The 20,928-nt window shown below is 41.2% G+C and overlaps 1 protein-coding gene across 1 annotated transcript; it reads right to left on the bottom strand.

Moving 5' to 3' along the window:
* Positions 1–2,832: 2,832 nt before the first annotated feature.
* LOC143987686 (zinc finger MYM-type protein 1-like) lies at positions 2,833–4,668 on the bottom strand. The gene has a single exon (XM_077486614.1). The coding sequence runs from the start codon at positions 4,666–4,668 to the stop codon at positions 2,833–2,835; it is 1,836 nt and encodes a 611-aa protein (XP_077342740.1).
* Between the last annotated feature and the right edge of the window lie 16,260 nt (positions 4,669–20,928).

Genomic DNA, 20,928 nt, shown 5'->3' with positions numbered 1-20,928 from the left:
ACACCCAGGACACTTTATGCTCAGCTATGGGCACGTTGAGATTGCTGAACACTATCCTCAACCTGTCTAGGTCTGCCGGTGGTGTGCCTGGTTGTTTGGTGAGCAGGGAGTCATAGCGGTGGTGGATAACCATCTGACGGTGGGCCTGGTGTGATTTTACCTGAAATGAACTGTCTCAACCCTGTCATGTGACTGACCCTTGTGAAGATGCAAACTGTACTTTCTTCCCCTCCTATTTATTTATTTATTTTTTGAATCTGGGGAGATAAAGTCCAATCTGGTGCCAGATGGAAACCTGAACTAACCTCAGGGAGAAAGGTAAGGAAAAGATGAATCGCCCGCATGCCACTGGAGATGAATGGCCAACTGGGTGCCACTGCGTGTTTGTGTGGCTGATTGTTTGTCACTGAGGTGTGTTTGTAAGTTAGTTTGTATGCAGGTTTGCATGTAGGTGTGTGCTGCAAAGTGTTTTATTGTGTTTTATATACTGGAGATGATATTGAGTGGTTGCAAAGGTGTCAGTGAATGTCGGGTTGCTGGGACAATATTGCGTGGTTGCAGGGGTCTCGATGAGTATGAAGGTTTGTTTTTTGAAACAACATTGCGTGATTGCAAGGGTCTTAGTCTGGTTTGTTGAGACAATATTGCGTGGTCGCAAGGGTCTCAGTCTGATTTTTCTGAGACGATATTGCGTGGTTGCAAGGGTCTCGATGAGTAAGAAGTTGTTTTGAGACGATATTGCATAGTTGCAAGGGTCTCAGTAAGTGTCAGGCTGCTGAGACGAGATTGCATGATTGCAAGGGTCTCGATGAGTATGAAGTTTTTTGTTTATTTGTCTTTATGATGAAATTGCATGCTTGCAAGGGTCTCAACAAGTGTGAGGTTGCTGAGATGATATTGCGTTTTGCAAGGGCCTCAAATGAGTGTCAAGCTGCTGAGACAATATTGCCTTTTTTTCTGTTAAAATGAAAATGACTGTAAACGAAACCCTGTTAAACGCAAGTTACTGCGTTTAGCCACATTTACAAGCTGTTACAGGCATTTGCCATTTGAAATGCCTCTGAACATCCGTCTGAACCCATTTTTTCTTTTTTTTCCCAAAAAGCTTCTAGACTCAACTGCCTAGAAACGACTATAAACGACCTTGTGTACATGTACTGATAAGACAACATAGAGGAGAGTTCAGGAAGCTGAGAAAAATGCCCAACTGGTCCTAAACGTCTGTTTACCAGCAGCAGTGTACATGAGGCATAAGACAATTTGTCTGGCTGCAAGGGTCTCAATGAATGTCAGATTGCTGGGGTGAGACTGTGTGGTCACAAAGGTCTTGATGGGTGGGAGGTTGCTCGAGACGGTATTGCATGGTTGCAAGGGTCTCGATGAGTGTGGGGCTGCTGAAATGGTAAAGAAAAGCCCCGGAGTAGAAGGAACTGTAGTGAAGGAGCTGCATGACTGGGGGAAAGCTGTACAAAGATGCACCAGGAAGTAGTGGGCAGGAAGGGGGAGGCATTTCCGTAGCCTCAGGGGGGGGCGGTCCCGCCATCTTTTTACAAAGCACGAGGGTGAGGCGGAGCTTACCAGTCAGGCACAGCGTGGGAAAAGATAACACACAAGCTTAGAGCTTTTCCCTCCCTCTCTCCCTATAGGCAGGCGTATGATTGTGTGTTGTGTTTTTTCTGTGTGTTTTTCTTGTTGTTTCAGGTTTTGGTGGCAGGGGTCTCTTCTTCCTGAAGGTCGGAATGGTGATGGTATAAATATATATATTGACAATATATAATGACAATTGCGCGGTCGTCGACGTGGCTCCAAAACAAAATTGACGTCCTTTTTTTCACCACAAATAGAGCTTTCTTTTGGTGGTATCTGACCACATATGCAGTTTTTATTTTTTGCGCTATAAACAAAAAAGGGCAACAATTTAGAAAAAAAAACTTAAAAAAAAAACATTGTAAAATAACTTATTAACTTACTTAAACTTATTTCAATTATTTATAACATTTACTGAACAGATAATACTGCTTATTTTAAGCAAACAGATCCAAACTCCAAAGTGACCGCTCAGTCTATATTGAAAGGAGTCATTCACATCCTCTCCCTTCGAGCCTTCAGTTCTGCAAATTCATCAATGACTGCATCAAAGTTAATCGTCTTTGCATATTCGTGTTCGATTGAAAGTATGGCCAGATTTGTCAGCCTTGTCTCACTCATGGTAGAGCGGAAGTCGTTTTTTATTAACTTTAATTTTGAAAAACTTCTTTCACATGAAGCAATGCTCACACAGAGAGTCAAAAAGAATCTAAAACACAGAGACAAGTTAGGCAAAGAGTTACAAAAATCCCATTTAATAATGAACTGCAGGAATTGCAAAACCGTCCATTTCTTTGCCTCTTCAATACTGATCTTGGCAGCTTCCAAATGCCTCCGAAGGCGTTTAATCTCCACATAGATGTCTTCATTCGAGAATTCATCAAAAACCTCAGTAAATTTTGAAGTATAATTCTGTAGATCTTTTTCGGTTGCAACAACCAGAGTGTTTGGCTGAATAACAGCAAACATTGAGAGGATATTTTCAATTGCCTTAGTGCGAATTTCCAACTCCTGGTAAAACCGATCAAGGCACTCAAACATAGCCCTTTTAATTTCCTCTGGCAATGTGAGGCCAGCATCCTTTGCCTTCTCTCCTGGCATTGTTTTCCGGAGCTTTACTCGCCCTCTTCTCTCCATTGAAATGCCCATTTCCTCACACATGGTAGTTGCATAATGAATTGCCTTTTCCACAATTTCATTTCGTTGACCTGCAAGAAATGCTTTTAGAGCTTGTAGCTTCACAATTCACTTTTCAAGAGTGAGTCCCACTGTTTGCAAATACTTCTGTGTGATATTAACTTCTCCCAGAACGTCACACCAGAAAGGAAGATAACACAAAAAAGTAAAATCGCATACAGCAGGCAGCAACATCTGAGCAGATCCTCTTGTGTCCACATTTTCTTTGGGATCACACAGCTTTTCAAGGGCTGAAGTAAGTTTTTCAAAATTTGCCCTCACTGGCTTCACAGCATCATAATGAGCGCTCCATCTTGTTTGGGAAAGTCTTTTCACTGTCACACCTACATTCTCCATCAGCAATTCCCAACGATGTGTAGAAACTGAAAAGAACAAATACACTTTCTCCAATGTTCCAAAAAAAGTAACACAGGAAGCAACACTTCCAAAAGAGTGCACCCCACAAAGGTTCAGAGAATGGTTTGCACATGGGATAAACAAAGCCTTGGGATTTATCTCTTTTATCTTTGCCTGAACACCACCATGAATCCCTGCCATAGTTGCAGCATTGTCATATCCTTGACCACGGCAAAGGCTTATGTCCAGTCCAGCTTCCTCCAGATGTTGCAGGATATTGTCTGTGAGCTCAGCAGCAGTCTTTCCAGCAATAGGAAAGAAGCCCAAGAATGATTCTTTTACTTCAACATTATCACCTTCAATATGAACATATCTGATCACTTCACACATCTGATCAATGTGTGACACATCAGGGGTACTGTCAAAAAGAATCCCAAAGTACTTTGCTTTCTTGATGTCAGCCACTATTTTCTTTTTCACTTGATTCCCCAGAAGACAAATAAATTCATTTTGAAATTTTGGCGAGAAATAAGAGGTCATTCTCTTCCCAGATTCGGTAGAACGTTTCAGCCTTATGAAATGTTCCTTTAAAACTGGATCATAATTTGAAAGCAATTCTGCCAATTCCAGGAAGTTTCCTTTATTTACTGATGACATGATCTCTCTATGACCACGAAAAGGAAGATTCTGGTGAGCCAAAAACAAGGTTATATCCAAGAGGCGATGCAAAATATCCCTCCATTTCTTTTTCTCATTGTCCACTGTTGTTTGGTGGACATGATCAATACATTTTTGTAGCCTCAGTCCTGTTCTCATGGTCTTCCATTTCTCCAAGCATGTAAGATGCTGTTCAGAAGCTTCATGATCAGATACCTTTGGATTCAGCTTCCACCACAACTGAAACCCGGTAACAAAACTGGATGTTACAGTTAGTTTTTCATCAAGCGCAAAAAGTCTGAAGCAAAAACAAAACAAACTTTGTTTTGATGGAGAGTACACCATCCAGGTTCTAAGAATTGTCTCACCATTTGGAATAGCCTTATAGAACCATGCAGTGGTGAGCTGTCGACTTTTCCCTTTCGATTTCTCTCCTCGTCTTTCAACAGCACTGAAAGGCCCATCTCTATTTTGGAAAGGTTCACTTCCCCTCTTAATAAGGTCCACTCTTAACTCATCTGGAACTGGAACTGGCCAAGCAGCAACATCAGAATAAACTGATAGTTTATCAGTCTGCTCTGCTTCTTCATCAGAGTCTTGCTGGGGGAGGCTTCTTCTGGCATCTCCTTCCACGACATCACTCTCACTGCTTGAAGATAAGTCGATCTTCTCCAATTCTTGCCTTTTTATATATGAATGCTCTTGAGAAGATACTTCTGGTATTTCTCTCTCGAATTCAAAAGTCTGAATGCCTTCAGCACTTTCTCCTACTGCAGTAGATGTTGAAGGTGTGACATATTTTAAAATGGATCCAGACATTGCCTCAGCTGGCTGTTCTTTTGCCTTCTTCATCTTTCGTTGCTGAAACCCACTAGGTCGATTTCGCTTCATATTGGTGTTTTCTGAAAAATATACTTTGAACGTAAGCACAAATACATGTCTCTAAAAAGTCCAGTGCTTCTTCTTCCAAATCTCAACATGTGCAGTTGTGCACCAGCAAACTGTGCATGGTGGACTAGAAAATAACTCCTTCTCTTAATACAAAATCCCATGCACTTTTGGTGCTTATACTCAAATTGTGCACTCTCCAGACCTCCATAACCCTCTTAACTTAATAAGTGGGTCCACAGTAGCTTAAATTTACAATATTCTTCTAAGTGTATTTATACCAAAAAAATTACTTAGAACCCCCAAACATATATATATATTAAGCAAATGACAGTCATTGCAATATTTTATGTCACTCAATATTTGCGCAGCGGTCTTTCAAACGCAAATTTTGTGTAAAAAATAAAATACACTTCAAGGAATAAAAAAATAAAAAAACGAAACAGTAAAGTTAGCCCAATTGTTTTGAATAATATGAAAGATAATGTTACGCCGAGTAAATGGATACCAAACATGTCACGCTTTAAAATTGCGTACACTCATGGAATGGCGACAAATGACGGTACTTAAAAATCTCCATAGGCAATGTTTTAAAATTTTTAAAGGGTTGTCTTTCCTTTAAACAAAGTTGGAAAAGTGGGTGGAACTCCACTTTAAGTTTGTATAGGATCAGAAACTTCCAGCACAGTAGAATGCTGTAGAGCAGGGGGGTCTCTAAACTTTCTAAGAAAAGGAAGGGTTCACTATCCTTCAGACTTTAGGGGCTGTGGCCAGTGGTGTTAGAAAATGCCCTGCATCAGTGGGAGTAAACAGTGCCTCAGGCTTGGTGGTCATTGGGAGTAAAAAAAAAATATGTAGCACCTATGGTTAGTAGGAAAATAAATAGTGCCCCATCAATTGTATTAGTGGGGAGAAAAGTGTCCCATCATTGGTGTCCGTGGAAAGAATAGTTCCTAACATTGGTGTTAGTGGGAGGAATAGTGTCCCATAACTGGTGTCAGTGGGAAGAATAGTGCCTCATAAGTAGTATAAGTGGGAAGAATAGTGCCTCATAAGTAGTATAAGTGGGAAGAATAGTGCCTCGTAGTTGGTGTGAGTGGAAGAAATGGCACCAAACGTTGTGTCAGTGGGAGGAATAGTGCACCATAATTGATGTCAGTGGGAGGAATAGCGCCCATCATTGGTATTAGTGGTAGGAATGCCCCATCGTTAATGTCAGTGGGAAGAAATGTGCCCCATTATTTATGTCAATAGGAGGAATCATGCCCTATTGTTGGTGTCAATGGAAGGAATGGTGATTCATTGTTGGCATCAGTGAGAGGAATAGTGTCCCAAGAGCCGGATAAAGATGATAAAGATTTTTTTCCACAAAATTGTCATTGTAATAGGTCATTCCTCTCACATGGCATGTGTATACCACAAATGACACCCCAAAATAAATTCTGCTACTCCACCTGAGTATTACGATACCACATGTGTGGGACTTTTTCACAGCCTGGCCACTTAGAGAGGCCCAACATGCAGGGAGCGCCATCACATGTTCTAGGAGCATAAATTACACATCTAAATTGTTGACTAATTATTACACTTTTTAAGGCCCTGGAGCACCAGGACAATGACACGTGACACCGATATGGCACTGATGACACGTGACACTGATGACAGATGCCACTAATATGGGGCACTGATGACACGGGACACTGATGACAGATGGCACTAATATGTGGCACAGATGGCACTTATACGTGGCACTGATGACACGTGGCACTAATACGTGGCACTGATGACAGATGTCACTAATACGTGGCACTGATGACAGATGGCACTAGTACGTGGCACCGATGACATGTGACACTGATGGCAGATGGCACGTGACACTGACAGGTGGCATTGATGACAAATGGCACTGATACGTGGCACTGATGAAAGATGGCACTAATATGTGTCACTGATGACACGTGACCCTGATATGGCACTGATGACAGATGGCACTAATATGGGGCACTGATGACAGATGGCACTAATACGGGCACTGATGACACGTGACACTGATATGGCACTGATGACAGATGGCACTAATATGGGGCACTGATGACAGATGGCACTAATACGGGCACTGATGACACGTGACACTGATATGGCACTGATGACAGATGTCACTAATACGTGGCACTGATGACAGATGGCACTAATACGGGGCACTGATGACACGTGACACTGATATGGCACTGATGACAGATGGAACTAATACGGGGCACTGATGACACGTGACACTAATATGGCACTGATGACAGATGTCACTAATATGTGGCACTGATGACAGATGGCACTAATACGTGGCACCGATGGCACGTGACACTGATGACAGATGGCACTAATACATGGCACCGATGACACGTGACACTGATGACAGATGGCACTAATACGTGGCACCAATGACATGTGACACTGATGACAGATGGCACTGATACGTGGCATTGATGACACGTGACACTGATATGGCATGGCACGTGACACTGATATGGCATGGCACGTGACACTGACAGGTGGCATTGATGACAAATGGCACTGATACTTGGCACTGATGACAAAAGGCACTAATATGTGGCACTGATGACAGCGGCCCTGTCCGCAGCGCGCCGCTGCCACCACTATAATCGCGGAGGGGGGGTGCCAGCCTGACACCCCCCCCCAAGTGTGCATCACCCGGGGCAGGCCGCACCCCCCGCCCCCTACTTAGTACGCCTCTGGTTTGAAGTTAATTATTAAAGCCCCATTATGGCTGGGGGAAAAAAAATATATTTGTCAATTCCCAGAAATTTAAATTTTTTTAAAAGTGCAACACTCGCCCTATCTCTTTCCTGTCACCTCACCTGCAAACAAATTTACTGATCTCCTCTTCTAGTAGGTTTTGCCAGACCAGAGCATTAATGCATAAATGTAGTTACATAACTTGTAACACCTCAACTTACATACTGTGTACACTTAGAGCTTTGTATAGAATTTGTGCGGCTTACAAGCAGGTGTACATTAAAGAAAATCCGACCAACGTTCGGTAATTATAATCATTTGTCATTAAGGAGAAGGATTTTTTTTGGGGGGGGGGTTGCATATTTTTTTGCCACGTATCTGTAAATTTCAAATTAGCTTAAAAAATTTCACTTTCTTGTACATAAGCATCCTTTCTGGCTATTTATCTTTGTGAACTGTATTACTGTATAATATAAAGATCTTGTTATAGCTCTAGACCAACCTATACTTTGGTAGCCAAATGGGGGGGGGGTTGATGGAAAGCCTATATAACACCTCAACTTACATACTGTGTACACTCACTGTGTAGATCAGATGATGCCACCCGATGCTGAGTGTGTCCTGTGTCCTGTGTGTGCACTGTAGAATACAGATGCCGACGATGCCTCAGAGTCTACAGAGCCAGATCCGCTGCTCGCCTGAGTAGTGAGTCGCTGGCGCTGCCTTCCTGCTCCTACACGCGGAGAGACAGGAAGGAATCACTCCGCGGCGCCGGGGGGCGGCACTACTAGACGCACGCACTGTGAATGGCTGGCCTGGCCGTGACCCACACGCACTGTGAATGGCTGGCCGTGACCCGCTGGCTGGCCTATCAGCGGCCCTGTCCGCAGCGCGCCGCTGCCACCACTATAATCGCGGAGGGGGGTGCCGGCCTGACACCCCCCCAAGTGTGCATCACCCGGGGTGGGCCGCACCCCCCGCCCCCTACTTAGTACGCCTCTGCTCATACCAAAAGCAAACAAAATGACTTACATAGCAATGTAAATCAGCTAAATCATAAACACAAGAGTGAAAAAACAGCTTAGTGAACGAGGTGGTGCCCTGCTGAATTCCATCATCCAATCATGTGCAAGCAAAATGCTGCTGTTCTATTTTCTTTGTTATAATGATACATGATTTGCAAAGTGAAACTTCATCACATTCACTAAGCTCTGGGGCAGATTTCCTTGCAAAGTGTGAATTCGCTTGCAAAGTGAACAGCCTATTTGCCTTAGTGACCCCCAAAGTCTTTGTAAAGCAAATGTCCGCATTTATTCGATTTTCTCTAGGCCAGTTATGTACATTACAAATATATATTTTTTAAGCATACTGTAATGCAAAGTGACAAGACAAAATTCAGTTATGTATAAATAGCAATTCATGTTATTCATTGGTTTCATATTGTCTCTGGAGTTCTTTTTAAAAATGTCAAACATGAGAAATCCCAATTACTTGGAAGATATTCTAGAACTAACTTGACAGGCAGGGATCTCCTAACGGTCATTTATTGGAAACTTCTATTAGCTGAGCAGCAGGGTTCACATGTTCACCAAGGGGAATGCTGGCCAAAGAATCCGAGACTTTAACTCATCTATGATGCAGCTAACCATCTCACAGAGAGCGCAATGGCTGTGGACGTCTTACTTTTCACGTGTCACAAAGCATCTTACGTGATGGGATCTCACATGCTGGCTGGAACAGCTGAGAGGACTCAGTGATGTGGTGATGGAGCCTCTCAGACAGATTGGTCAGGACATCTATACAGGCACCATACTGTGCACCACCTCCCCTTCTCACGCTACCTTGTCTGGTGTGTTTTTTACAGCTCTTTTTGTTCTAGGGTTTAAGTAAAAATGTCTTCATTTTATTTTTCATGGCAAAAATAAATAAAAAGTGCCAAATTGTCTTGCTGTACACATTTAGAAAGTCAGTTTATCTCTCGAGCCGCCCCCCCGGGGGAAGGCAGTCTGGTTCTATAGCATGTGAGACTCTATTGATCACGTAACTCAGCTTTAACTTTATGTCAAGGGTTTTATGTTTCTTTGGCAATCTGCAGATTTTTCTTATTGTGATACGTTGCAATATCCTTCCTTTATTTGTTTTTATTTTTATTTTTATTTTTTACGTGCATTATTCTGACCTGATGTACACTATATTTTCAAAAGTATTGGGACACCTGCCTTTACTCACACGCCCACCAGTTGGCTCACTACGTTCATAATTGTTGGCCAGCATTTGTGTGACCGTGTGTATGCAAGACAAGTTGAAGCCAGCAACCTGCAAACAAAATTTCACGGTTTTGTTGTCAGAAAGTCCGATCGTGTGTACAGGGCATTAGTCTGTAGGCTTCAATATTGAGTTGGCCCACCCTTTGCATCTATAACAGTGTCAACTCTTCTGGGAAGGCTGTCCACAAGGTTTAGGAGTATATCTATGGGAATGTTTGACCATTCTTCCAGAAGCGCATTTGTAAGGTCAGGCACTAATGTTGGACGAGAAGGCCTGGCTCGCAGTCTCCACCATTAATCCCAAAGGTGTTCTATCGTGGTTGAGGTCAGGACTCTGTACAGGCCAGTCGAGTTCCTCGACTCCAAACTCGCTCATCTTTGTCTTTATGGACCATGCTTTGTGCACTGGTGGGCAGTCATGTTGGAACAGGAAGGGGCCATTCCCAAACTGTTCCCACAAAGTTGGGAGCATGAAATTGTCCAAAATGTCTTGGTATTTTGACACCTTAAGAGTTCTCTTCTCTTCATTAGAACTAAGGGGCCAAGCCCAACCTCTGAAAAATAACCTCACACCATAATCCCCCCTCCATCAAATGATTTGGACCAGTGCACAAACCAAGGTCCGTAAAGACATAGATGAGCGAGTTTGGGGTAGAGGAACTTGACTGTCCTGACTTCAACCCGATAGAACACCTTTGGGTTTATTTAGAGTGGAGACTGCAAGCCAGGCCTTCTCGTCTAACATCAGTGCCTGATCTCACAAATGTGCTTCTGGAAGAATGGTCAAACATTCCCATAGACATACTCCTAAACCTTGTGGACAGCCTTCCCAGAGGGGTTGAAACTGTTATAGTTGCAAAGAGTGGGCCAACTCAATATTGAAGCCTACAGACTAATGTCCAGTACACACGATCAGACTTTCCGACAACAAAACCGTGTAATTTTGTTTGAAGGTTGTTGCCTCCAACTTGTCTTGCATACACACAGTCAGGCCGCGTACACACGGGCGGACTGTTCGCCCAACTTTGTCCGCTGAACAGTGTTTGGGCGGACAGTCCGCTCGTGTGTGGGCTTTCAGCGGACAGTTTCAGCGGACAGTTGGACGGACAAGGTTTTTCGGAATTTCCGAAAAACTGTCCGCTGAAACCTTGTTTCAGCGAACAGCCCGCTCGTGTGTAGGCTTGTTCGTCAAACAAAGTTGCGCGCATGCTCAGAAAGGATTTTCACGCCGAAAGCTATAATGCAGTGTATAGGACGTCGTATTTTTCGTCCCGTCGTACGTGCCGTTCACGTCATCGCGCACGGTTTCAGCAAACTGTTCGTTCGTCGTGTGTGGCCATGTCCGTCCATGCTAATTTTGAGCGGACTGTTTGCCGAAACTGTTGGACGGACAAAGTTGGGCGAACAGTCCGCCCGTGTGTACGCGGCCTTACAGAAATGTTGGCCAACAATTACGAACGTAGTGTCGTATTAGACGTACTACATGGTTTTTCAGCTCTTTAGCGCCACCCTTTGGGCTCCTTCTGCTAATTTCGTGTTAGTAGAAGTTTTGTGAGTGTTGATTCACGCTTTTCTTTTTGCATTTTTTATTTTGCGCTATTATTATATTATTATTATTCTTGATATCACTTGAAAAAAAAAGCCTTTGAAAATTTGTTTGCATTTGATTGCAATACATCCATCAGTATCACCAGCAAAGCAGCTTCATTATTATCCCATTAAAGAAGAAGAGAATGTGTGCTGCATTTGGAGATTTCATAATTTGCCACATCACGAATGTTAATTCTCGATTACAAATGCTAGTTTACAAGACCGGCTGCTTCTGATTCTGAGCATGCATGGACTTTTGTGCGCAGACTTGTGTATACACGATAGGACTTTCCAACAACAACTTTTTGTTGGCAGAAGATTTGACCACCTGCTAGCCAACATTTGTTGGTGGAAAGTCTGACAGAAAATGTTCGATGGAGCATACACATGGTCGGACTTTACGAAAACAAGCTCACATCCAACATTTACCATCAGAAAATCCGACCGCGTGTACGCTGCATAAGACTGGGATGCCAATAAAGTTCATGTGCATGTAAAGGCAGGTTTCCCAATACTTTTGACAATATAGTGTATTCCTCCCCTTTTTCTGTTTGTGGGGGTTTGTTGGTTATTGTTTTAACCTATACCTACTGTGCATTTTGTAATATTCTATACATTCTCTGAATAAAAATATTATTTAACTATTAAAAGTTAGATTAACACTTCTAACTTTGATACAGAAAACCATACAGATCTTGCACTACTAGCATGACATGCCATCTGTGTTCTAAATTCACTCTTAGTGGGGAGACCCACTAAATGGAATAATACATTAGGTAGCCATGTCCACCTGCAGGCAGGGGAAAAGGGGAATGTGGGCATAACATTTTATTTCTGGGTACTGCTAACAGGCCTTCTGCTCTAATTGTTATGTTAATGTGAGTCCCTGCTTCCAGAGGAAGCAAATAGAGTGTATTGTCACAGGCACAGGTACAATATGATACCTGAAACTTCACCCTCCTTCTTCCTTGCTGAGCCAGGTACCAGTTCCAAGGAGAGGCCATTGGTAACAAGAAGAGGCAAGTTTAATAAATGTCAACGTTTTTCTTCCACAACTACAGGGCACACAACTTCTCATCAATTCTGGTTGCAGCCATTGGCACTTTCCCAGGTCAGGCACTCTCAGTCCTGTCCCCAATTCTGACCTAGGTAGGGCATCGGGGCTTCTTCAGGTATTCCTCAGCCAGGAAATACCAGTCGCTTGAATTTATGGATGATGGAGGCCACTGTGCTTATTGGGACCTTCAATGCTGCAGAAATGTTTCTATACCCTTCCCCAAATCTGTGCCTCAATACAATCCTGTCTCGAAGGTCCACATACAATTCCTTGTACTCCATGGCTTGGTTTGTACTGGTAACTGTGGAACCTTATAATAATCCACTTCCTGTCCTAGGGTGACAGCATTCACTCACTGCAATACATCTATGGAGGAACAGTTTTATCACACCAGGCTGCTTTCCTGATTTGGACTACAAATACTTACCCTCTCCTCATATCCATTACATAGGGAGAAAGTGTTGTGTACGTTACAGCTGGAAAGCTGATGACATTGCTTGAGATATCAGAATACTACCTTAGAAACATACAATGGGCTTTGTAGTCCCTGAGATACACATAGTTAAAAGTTATATATATATATATATATATATATATATATATATATATATATATATATATATATATATATATATATATATATAAATATATATATATATATATATATATATATATATATTACTGAATATCAATCAATAAGAAAACCCATTACAGTTAATATTGATATCCACCATCAACGTGGGAGATCTGTGCTGACATCCTCAACGCGTTTTGCGAGGAAAACCTTGGATCTTCAGGAGAAGCACAGAGAAATTATCTGGAGACAAACAACACGTATGAATGCACAACCAAACTACAAGACGCACGCACAAAAAAAAAGGGGGGGAGGGGGGAAAAGAGATATGTATATGCATAATATATATATATATATATATATATATATATATATATATATATATATATATATATAAATTAATGCATATCAAAACTCACAAGGTCAGCTTACAATTGTTACAAGTAGTAGTCAACTATCGCATCAATGATGGTGTAGCCACTGAATGGTTTAAGATCAAATACTTTTCCAATATACTTCAAATACTTTTACTTCCAAATACTTTTCCAATATACTTCAGGTATATCTGATAACTAAAGCCCAAAAAAGGAATATCCACAGGGTCCACTATTTTCCAACCAGGAGCTGAGGAGGGGCAGGGAGTAGGAGAAAGAAGACTCCACTCTCAATGTCGAACCCCACAGGTAGACATCAGATCTCAACCTACCGATGTAGTGCCAGTGAATATGAGTGCTAAAAATGCGAAAAAATGCTTATTAAATAATAAGATAGGACCCTCCGTTATACATTTCCATTGAGTGTGACAGAGGAATTCATTGAAAATGTGTTAAATGTGAAACATAAAAAGGATCAAGAATGCTAGGTACACTAAATCATAGTGCATAAAATAGCACCAATTTTTTAAATATGGAAGTAAATGATAAGTGAAATAAATCAAATGAATTAATGACTAACGGTGGAGCAAAGTGTGAGACTGAGTCCACCATGGTGAAAAACAGAGCCAAAAGAAACCACAACTAGCGAAACAGTGGGATAAACCTATCACAACCGCATAAGTACCACATAATCTTATAAAATACACACACATTTCTAAAAGAAATCAGAATATAAATATTTCCTAATAGACATAAGTCACATTACCAATTACACCAAAAACTTGTAACCCGAATGGTTGTGAGAGCGTCCAAGATGTAACACTTAACAATGTTCCATCAGGCTTTGTGTAGGTTGGTGTACGAAAGATGTCTGCCGGATACATCTGCAGCTCCATAGACCACCCAACAAGATGATGGGTGTCATCTTGCTGGGTGGTCTACAGAGTGGCAGATGTATCAGGCGGACATCTTTCCTATCTGTGACTTTATACACCTATCTAAGCAATGCAGCCATTAAGGGACTGGGAGCTTCAGACTTATCTAGGCCCTGGAATCTGGATGCTACATAGGACCTGCATTGCTAAACTACTTCACTTATCCTTTGTTTGTTATACCTTGATGTTTACTAATTATTAATGGGTCTTGGTTAATCAATGCCCTGATCCTTATGGACTACTTTATTGATTGGTGACATATTCCGCAGTCTTTGCTGTCTCCTGGACATTCTTTTGTGTTTTTATTGGTTGACCTCAACTATTTTGGATATACTAATATATGTCTAAGCTCCTGAAGAAGCGCTGATGCGCGTAACATGTAGAGCTACATCATGCCATAACAACCTACACCAAGCCTGATGGAACATTGTTGCATTTTGGACGCTCTCACGACCATTCAGGATACAATTTTGGTGCAATTTGTGGTGTGACTTATGCCTATTAGGCATAGCAGGACCTAGGTGTAAAGTATAATTCCCCCCCCCCTCCAATTGCCACACAAGCAAGTGCTAAAAGAGGTGGTCTAGTAGCGTAGACCTGTGCTTGGCTAAGAATGAACAGTAAGAGGAAACACTGGCTAGAGCTGCTCTCTGTAGCTACTGCCCTGTGGTGCTGAACTGGTTAACAGCTGTATCAGTGAGAGGAAGGAACTGCTGAACAAAAGTTCAATAGACTGATTCAGGCAGCAATGCACTGTGGGAACTGTAGTCCAGAGGAGAAAGACTCTAGTATTATCAAGAGCTTTTGAGCTGCATTTCCTACAGCGAGGTTGCCAGGAGGAGGGGAAAGAGCTGCTTTTCTTCAGGCTACAGGTCACAGCTCCCTCTTGCCATGAGGGAGCCCAGAGAGAGCACATTGCTGTCCACTGTGTGCCACCACTACTGCATAACAGCCTGAGCAGGATCCGAAGTACTGAGTCCAGATGTGCCGACAGCTGCAATATCATTGGGATTAGTGAGCTGCTGCTGTGGGGATATACTATCTGTTGCTAGAGAAACTGAACCCTTTAGGAACTTACCATACGGCCATCTGGTAGCCTTAGTGCTGCCTGCAGGCTTGACTGGGACTAGTCTCATGAGCACCAATGGTACAATTGGGCCTAAACGCTAACTTGTACCTTTACAGCTGCTACACAGAGACCTTCATCTATTGCTTATGCTAAGAGGTACCTTTCAGGGGAGATCGCACCATATCATACTCATTCTCCTAGAGTGCACTCTAGACTAGATATAGTATTATTGTTCACATTGCAGTTAAGCTTATATGCACTGTTTATTGCTAACTTTCTTTATTCATGAGTTAAACCCAGTCTAGTGGTACAGAACTCTATTCTAAGTTACCTTGGCATTGTGATTATACTGTCTAGCGAACTGTGTCGGAATCAACATTCTGTGTGCTAATTTTTGCTCAAACCACGTTTATTCTAACCCATACCAATACAGGTAATTTACCTTTAAACAATCTTGCGTCTGGCTCCTGGAGCCGAGTAAATATATCTATACTTGTGTTCTTATAAGTGTTTGCAGTAACTTTCATTCAACCAGGTGTGTCAGAGGGTGCTCATGGAGTTGAAGCGCAGAACAGAGAACCCTAATTACCAAGAGGCTCCTACAGGGGTATCGCTATAGTAGCACTAGTACACTAGTAAAATTTAGTTCTAGTTTTCAGTTTTAGTTTCACGTTTCAGTGACTTGGTTTTTCATCTACTTTAACTCTTGGCCTCCTCATAGCTGAGTGAATTTGTGAATCAAAAATGACTCTGCAAGTCACTCCTGCAACCCAATACTGGCAATCCAAAGTCTTTAGTTTAAAAAAAAAATCTATAAAATATTAAAAAAAAGAGCAATAAAACAAAACAATTCAAATAATGTTCAGGCCTTTCCATCACCACGATTACAAAGACAGCCTCTGTCTCTTGGATAGGAATAACACAACCACTCTTCATTATCATGTACAGTCGTTGCCCTTAGTACATGATTTCTGAGGTTATAATAATAAACAAAGTGCAAAGCTGCCTGGCAGGTGATGCTCAGATAAGGAAAATACACCTAGTCTCCCCATTTTACTCAGCTCGGTGACAATCTGTTCCCGCACTCCAGAAATTTCCCTGCTCTCTCCCCACTGGGGCCTGTCTAAGCGATAGGGTATTGGAACCTCTGACGAGGTAAGCCTGGGGCCCCTCGCTCTCTCCCAGCCACAAGGAAAGTGCCAGCTGTCTGCCTTCATTTGCATTTTCTCTACAATATAATGAAATTAGCCAAGGGTTTCCTGAGGTGATGCAGGACGTAAATTTAGGCTGGAAGTGTCAGCGTGCGGCAGGGAGGGAGGGAGAAGGTCAGAGACGCACTTGGCAAAGCCTTCGTGCATTAATATCCTGGACAATTACACCGTGTGCATTATATCCCCAAATAAACATCAGAATAAAACATCGAACTCTTTTTTTTTTAACTCCAATTTAAAAATATTTAGCGAACGCAATATAAACTGAAAGAGTTACTTTTTATTACACTACAAATGATCCACAATCAATTGGCTATAATATATATATTTATAGGTGTATATATACATATATATATATATATATATATATATATATATATAGGTATATATATATATATATATATATATATATATATATATATATATATGTATATATAGGTATATATATATATATATATAGGTATATATATATAAAAAATATATCCCTAATTCATATATACAATTTAATCAAATGTTCTAATGCATACAAATAACATATTCAAAATAACAAAATATCCTATAGTTCCCTATGGTCTGTAGTAACATTTAAAAAAAAAAAAAAACTGTCACTGGTGAGTTTTATACTCAACAAACTGGATACGCTGTTATGCCCTGTACACAGGGTCTGACTTTCCGACGGAAAATGTGTAAAGTGTGAAAATCGGATCTTGTTGACAGAAAATCCAATTGTGTGTGGGTTCCATTGGACTTTTTCCATCTGAATTTCCAACACACAAAGTTTGAGAGCAGAATCTAAAATTTTCCGACAACAAAATCCGATCTTTTAAATTCCGATTGTGTGTAGACAATTAAGACGGACAAAGTACCACGCATGCTCAGAATAAATTACGAGACAAAAGCTATTGGCTACTGCAATCTTTATAGTCCCGTCGTACGTGTTCTACATCACCGCGCTCTGAACGATCAGATTTTCCGACAACTTTGTGCGACCGTGTGTATGCAAGACAAGTTTGGGCCAAAATCCGTTGGAAAAAATCCGACAGACTTTGTCATCGGAATGTCCGACTGTGTGTATGGGGCATTACCGTTTTTGAAAATATTTAAATGATAAAATGTTTAAAAATGTTAAGGCCTCATGCACACAGGGCGCTGCTGTTTTTAGCAGCATTAGACTTTTTTTTTCCAGCTTCAAAACACCTCTCATGTTGTTCTATGTGTCCATGCACACTTAAGCCTCGTACATACGATTGGATTTTCCGCAGACAAAACCTCAGACTTTTGTCTTGCATACAAATGGCAAGGAATTATTGGCCAGCAAACATTAACGTACTGACGTACTACGTGGCTTTTCAGATCTTTAGCGTCACCCTTTGGGCTCCTTCTGCTAATTTTGTGTTAGTAGAAGTTTGGTGAGTGTGGATTCGCGCTTTTCATTTAGCGCTTTTCAGTTTCATTCTGAACAGCTGTTTGTCAACCAGCCATGTTATGAAATCAGAGGAGATAACGTTTATTTATTATTGGCCTTGGAGTTATTGAGGCTATAAGCCTCGTACACACGATCGGATTTTCCGAGGTGAAATGTTCGATATCAGGCTGTTGGGGGAAAATTTGACCGTTTGTACGCTACATCGGTCAATTGTTGTTGGAATTTCCGTGGACAAATGTTGGATGGCAGGTTTTAAAATTTTCCGCGGACAAATGTCTGTTTTCGGATTTTCCGAGCGTGTGTATACAAGTCCATCAGGCAAAAGTCCAAAGTACAAACATGCATGCTCGGAAGCAAGGACGAGCCAGAAGTGGTCGGTCTTGTAAACTAGCATTTGTAATGGAGAATTAACATTCATGACGTGGCAAATTATGAAATCTCAAAATGCAGCACACAATTCTCTTCTTCTTAATTGGGATAATTAATAATGAAGCTGTTTTGCTGGTGATAATGATGGAGTTATTGTAAATGAATTTTTAAGGGCTTTTTTTTTCTAGTGATATCAAGAATAATATTATTATGCTTTTTTTTTGGACAAGTTACCACAACACCATTATCCCATCATTTTTAAGATGAAAAATACAACTATGTTGGTGTCCCTTGTCAATTTTACATTGTATTTTTTTAAAAGTAACTACCTACTCCCAAACTGTCATTTGAAGTAAAACACAAAGCCAAGTATTATTCTCCACATTTTTTTTTATTGTGCATTAAAAAAAGAAAACAAATAAAATTAGACATGCTATCTGCCAATAGAACTTAACCAAAAAGTAAATTCTATGCATCCAAAAATATCGAAAATATAACAAATCAAATCATTATTATTCAATCAAAAAAAAAAATAAAGCATCATGCATGTTTCCCGCTTCTTAAAATATGGGGTCAGCAAAGCCAAGAGTTGTAGGTCAGCAAAGCCAAGAGTTGTAGGCCAGCAAAGCCAAGAGTTGCAGGGGTCCGTCATCCAGAGATAATTCCGAAAATCATCTGGATTATTCTCCTTGAGCTCCCGCAGCAAAGGCATATGACATAATTGTTCACGATTAATAAAGCAACACGTTTTTGGTACAAGAACTCCTCCTTCCCCCGTTCCTGGACTGGACTTGGGTCAAAGCAATAAATCCAAGGCCAATAATAATTAACATGTTATATCCTCCGATTCCGCAACATGGTTGGTTGACGAACGGCCATTCAGAAACAAACTGAAAAGCACTAAATGAAAAGCACAAACTGAAAAGCAATAAAATGAAAAGCACAAACTGAAAAGCGCAAATAAACACTCACCAAACTTCTACTAACACGAATGAGCGGAGATTTTTCTTTTTTAAGGTCCAGCTGTGCGGCGGACGGCGTGATTGTACACAACTGTGCCTGTGTTTTTATTTATTTTTGACACTTATTTGGTGAATAAGTAGGGGTACAATGTACCTCATACTCCTTCACATAGAGGATGGGCTGGGAAATTCCGATAAGCCCACTGCCCACAAATCCCCACGACTACAGCCCAGGGTTGTTGGGAAGAGGCCTTGTCCCCATCAACGTGGAGACTATGTGCTTTGGGGTAGGAGGGGGCAGAGCCTAAAGCACCCCCCCATGTTGAGGGCATGTGGCCTGGTATGGTTCATGAGGGGACAACGCATCCTCAGAGAGGCCACTGAGGATGCATTTGCATACAAATCGAAAAGGGTAGGATTATAGAGGCAGAACCTTGCAACGTCACAGCGGAGGTCCATGTGGCGGGGTTAAATGGGAGTCTAGCAGCATTATATATTGTTTTTATGCAATTTTACCTGTTCATTGTATGTCCTTTTAATAAATACTACACTATGAGGCATATCTTTTGTTTATGGCCTTTGGTATTTTGGGACATGTGAATGGAGCTCTACTTTGTGAAGTGAGATAATATGAGAGGAAATCCTTGTACCTAAACCTGTACTGAATGCCTGTTTTCACCTTGGATGCTTCTTATGATCTTTTGTTTTCGAGATAAGGACAAAAGGAAAGGATTCATCTGAGTGGCATTATCAAAGCGTGTTTGCTGCACTTAAAGAGGAAGTAAACTCTCCCACTCTGATGCTTCTTTTCATTTAGTCCATTATAATAAGTCATTATCAGACTATAGTCACTGTAATCCAACCCAAATTGCATATTACTTACTGTTTAAAGAAACTTTAAAAAACTTGTTTCCAGGGGTTAGGCAGCACCATCTTAAATATTGTTTTCTGAGTCCACAGTGGAGTGTATTTCCGCCCTTACATTGACCACTTTCTGTACTGTTAACCAAGCCTCTGTCTCAATCCAACGTTTCTATGGCAACCCTGCTTCCCTGTTCATAGCTTACTTGTTTATTTCATAGTATTTACTTGTGCCGATGTCTAATGTTTCCCTTTGTCAGACTTATCAGCTTCAGCTGATAAGACTGCAGTAATGGCCACGTTTGGACTGTATGTCATGTCACATGGTCACATGGTGTGCAGGAGGAAGCTCTGAGTGATTAGCAGAGTTCAGTGTTGTGCCGTAGGAAGTCCTGATGCTCAGTGACTTCATTCTACAGAACAACAAGGATTACAACAATACTAAGCAAGTAAGGAGATATCTACAAGCAGTGTTCATTATGGATTTTTATGCTGATTTACATGGGACAAAGTTGGGGGGGGGGGGGTGGGGTTTACAACGACTTTAATTGTGTAACAACAAATTCTGGTAAGCCTTCAATCCTTATGGTGATCAGACAGCTTCTTTTGCACTTACTGAGTGGGAACATTGGACTTATTTGTTTAACAAAGAAGGACTTTATTATGTTTTTTATGTTTATGTAACTCGTGTTTATAATCATCACAGCGCTGCATATTTTATGTTTATTGTTCCTTTGTTGTATCTTTTTTTAATATCTTTTTTTTTTTTTAGAACTAAAACCTTTATAACCACATAGAAAATTACAGAAAAATTCTG

This window comes from Lithobates pipiens, unplaced genomic scaffold, assembly GCF_037356315.1.
Source record: "Lithobates pipiens isolate NorthernLeopardFrog02 unplaced genomic scaffold, aLitPip1_a1.2 Scaffold_1, whole genome shotgun sequence".
NCBI lineage: Eukaryota > Metazoa > Chordata > Amphibia > Anura > Ranidae > Lithobates > Lithobates pipiens.
This window is presented reverse-complemented; position numbering and strand designations above follow the sequence as displayed.

What these genes read in the sequence shown, in the direction of transcription:
- LOC143987686 (XM_077486614.1), bottom strand. Translation starts at nt 4,668, where the DNA reads ATGAAGCGAAATCGACCTAGTGGGTTTCAGCAACGAAAGATGAAGAAG.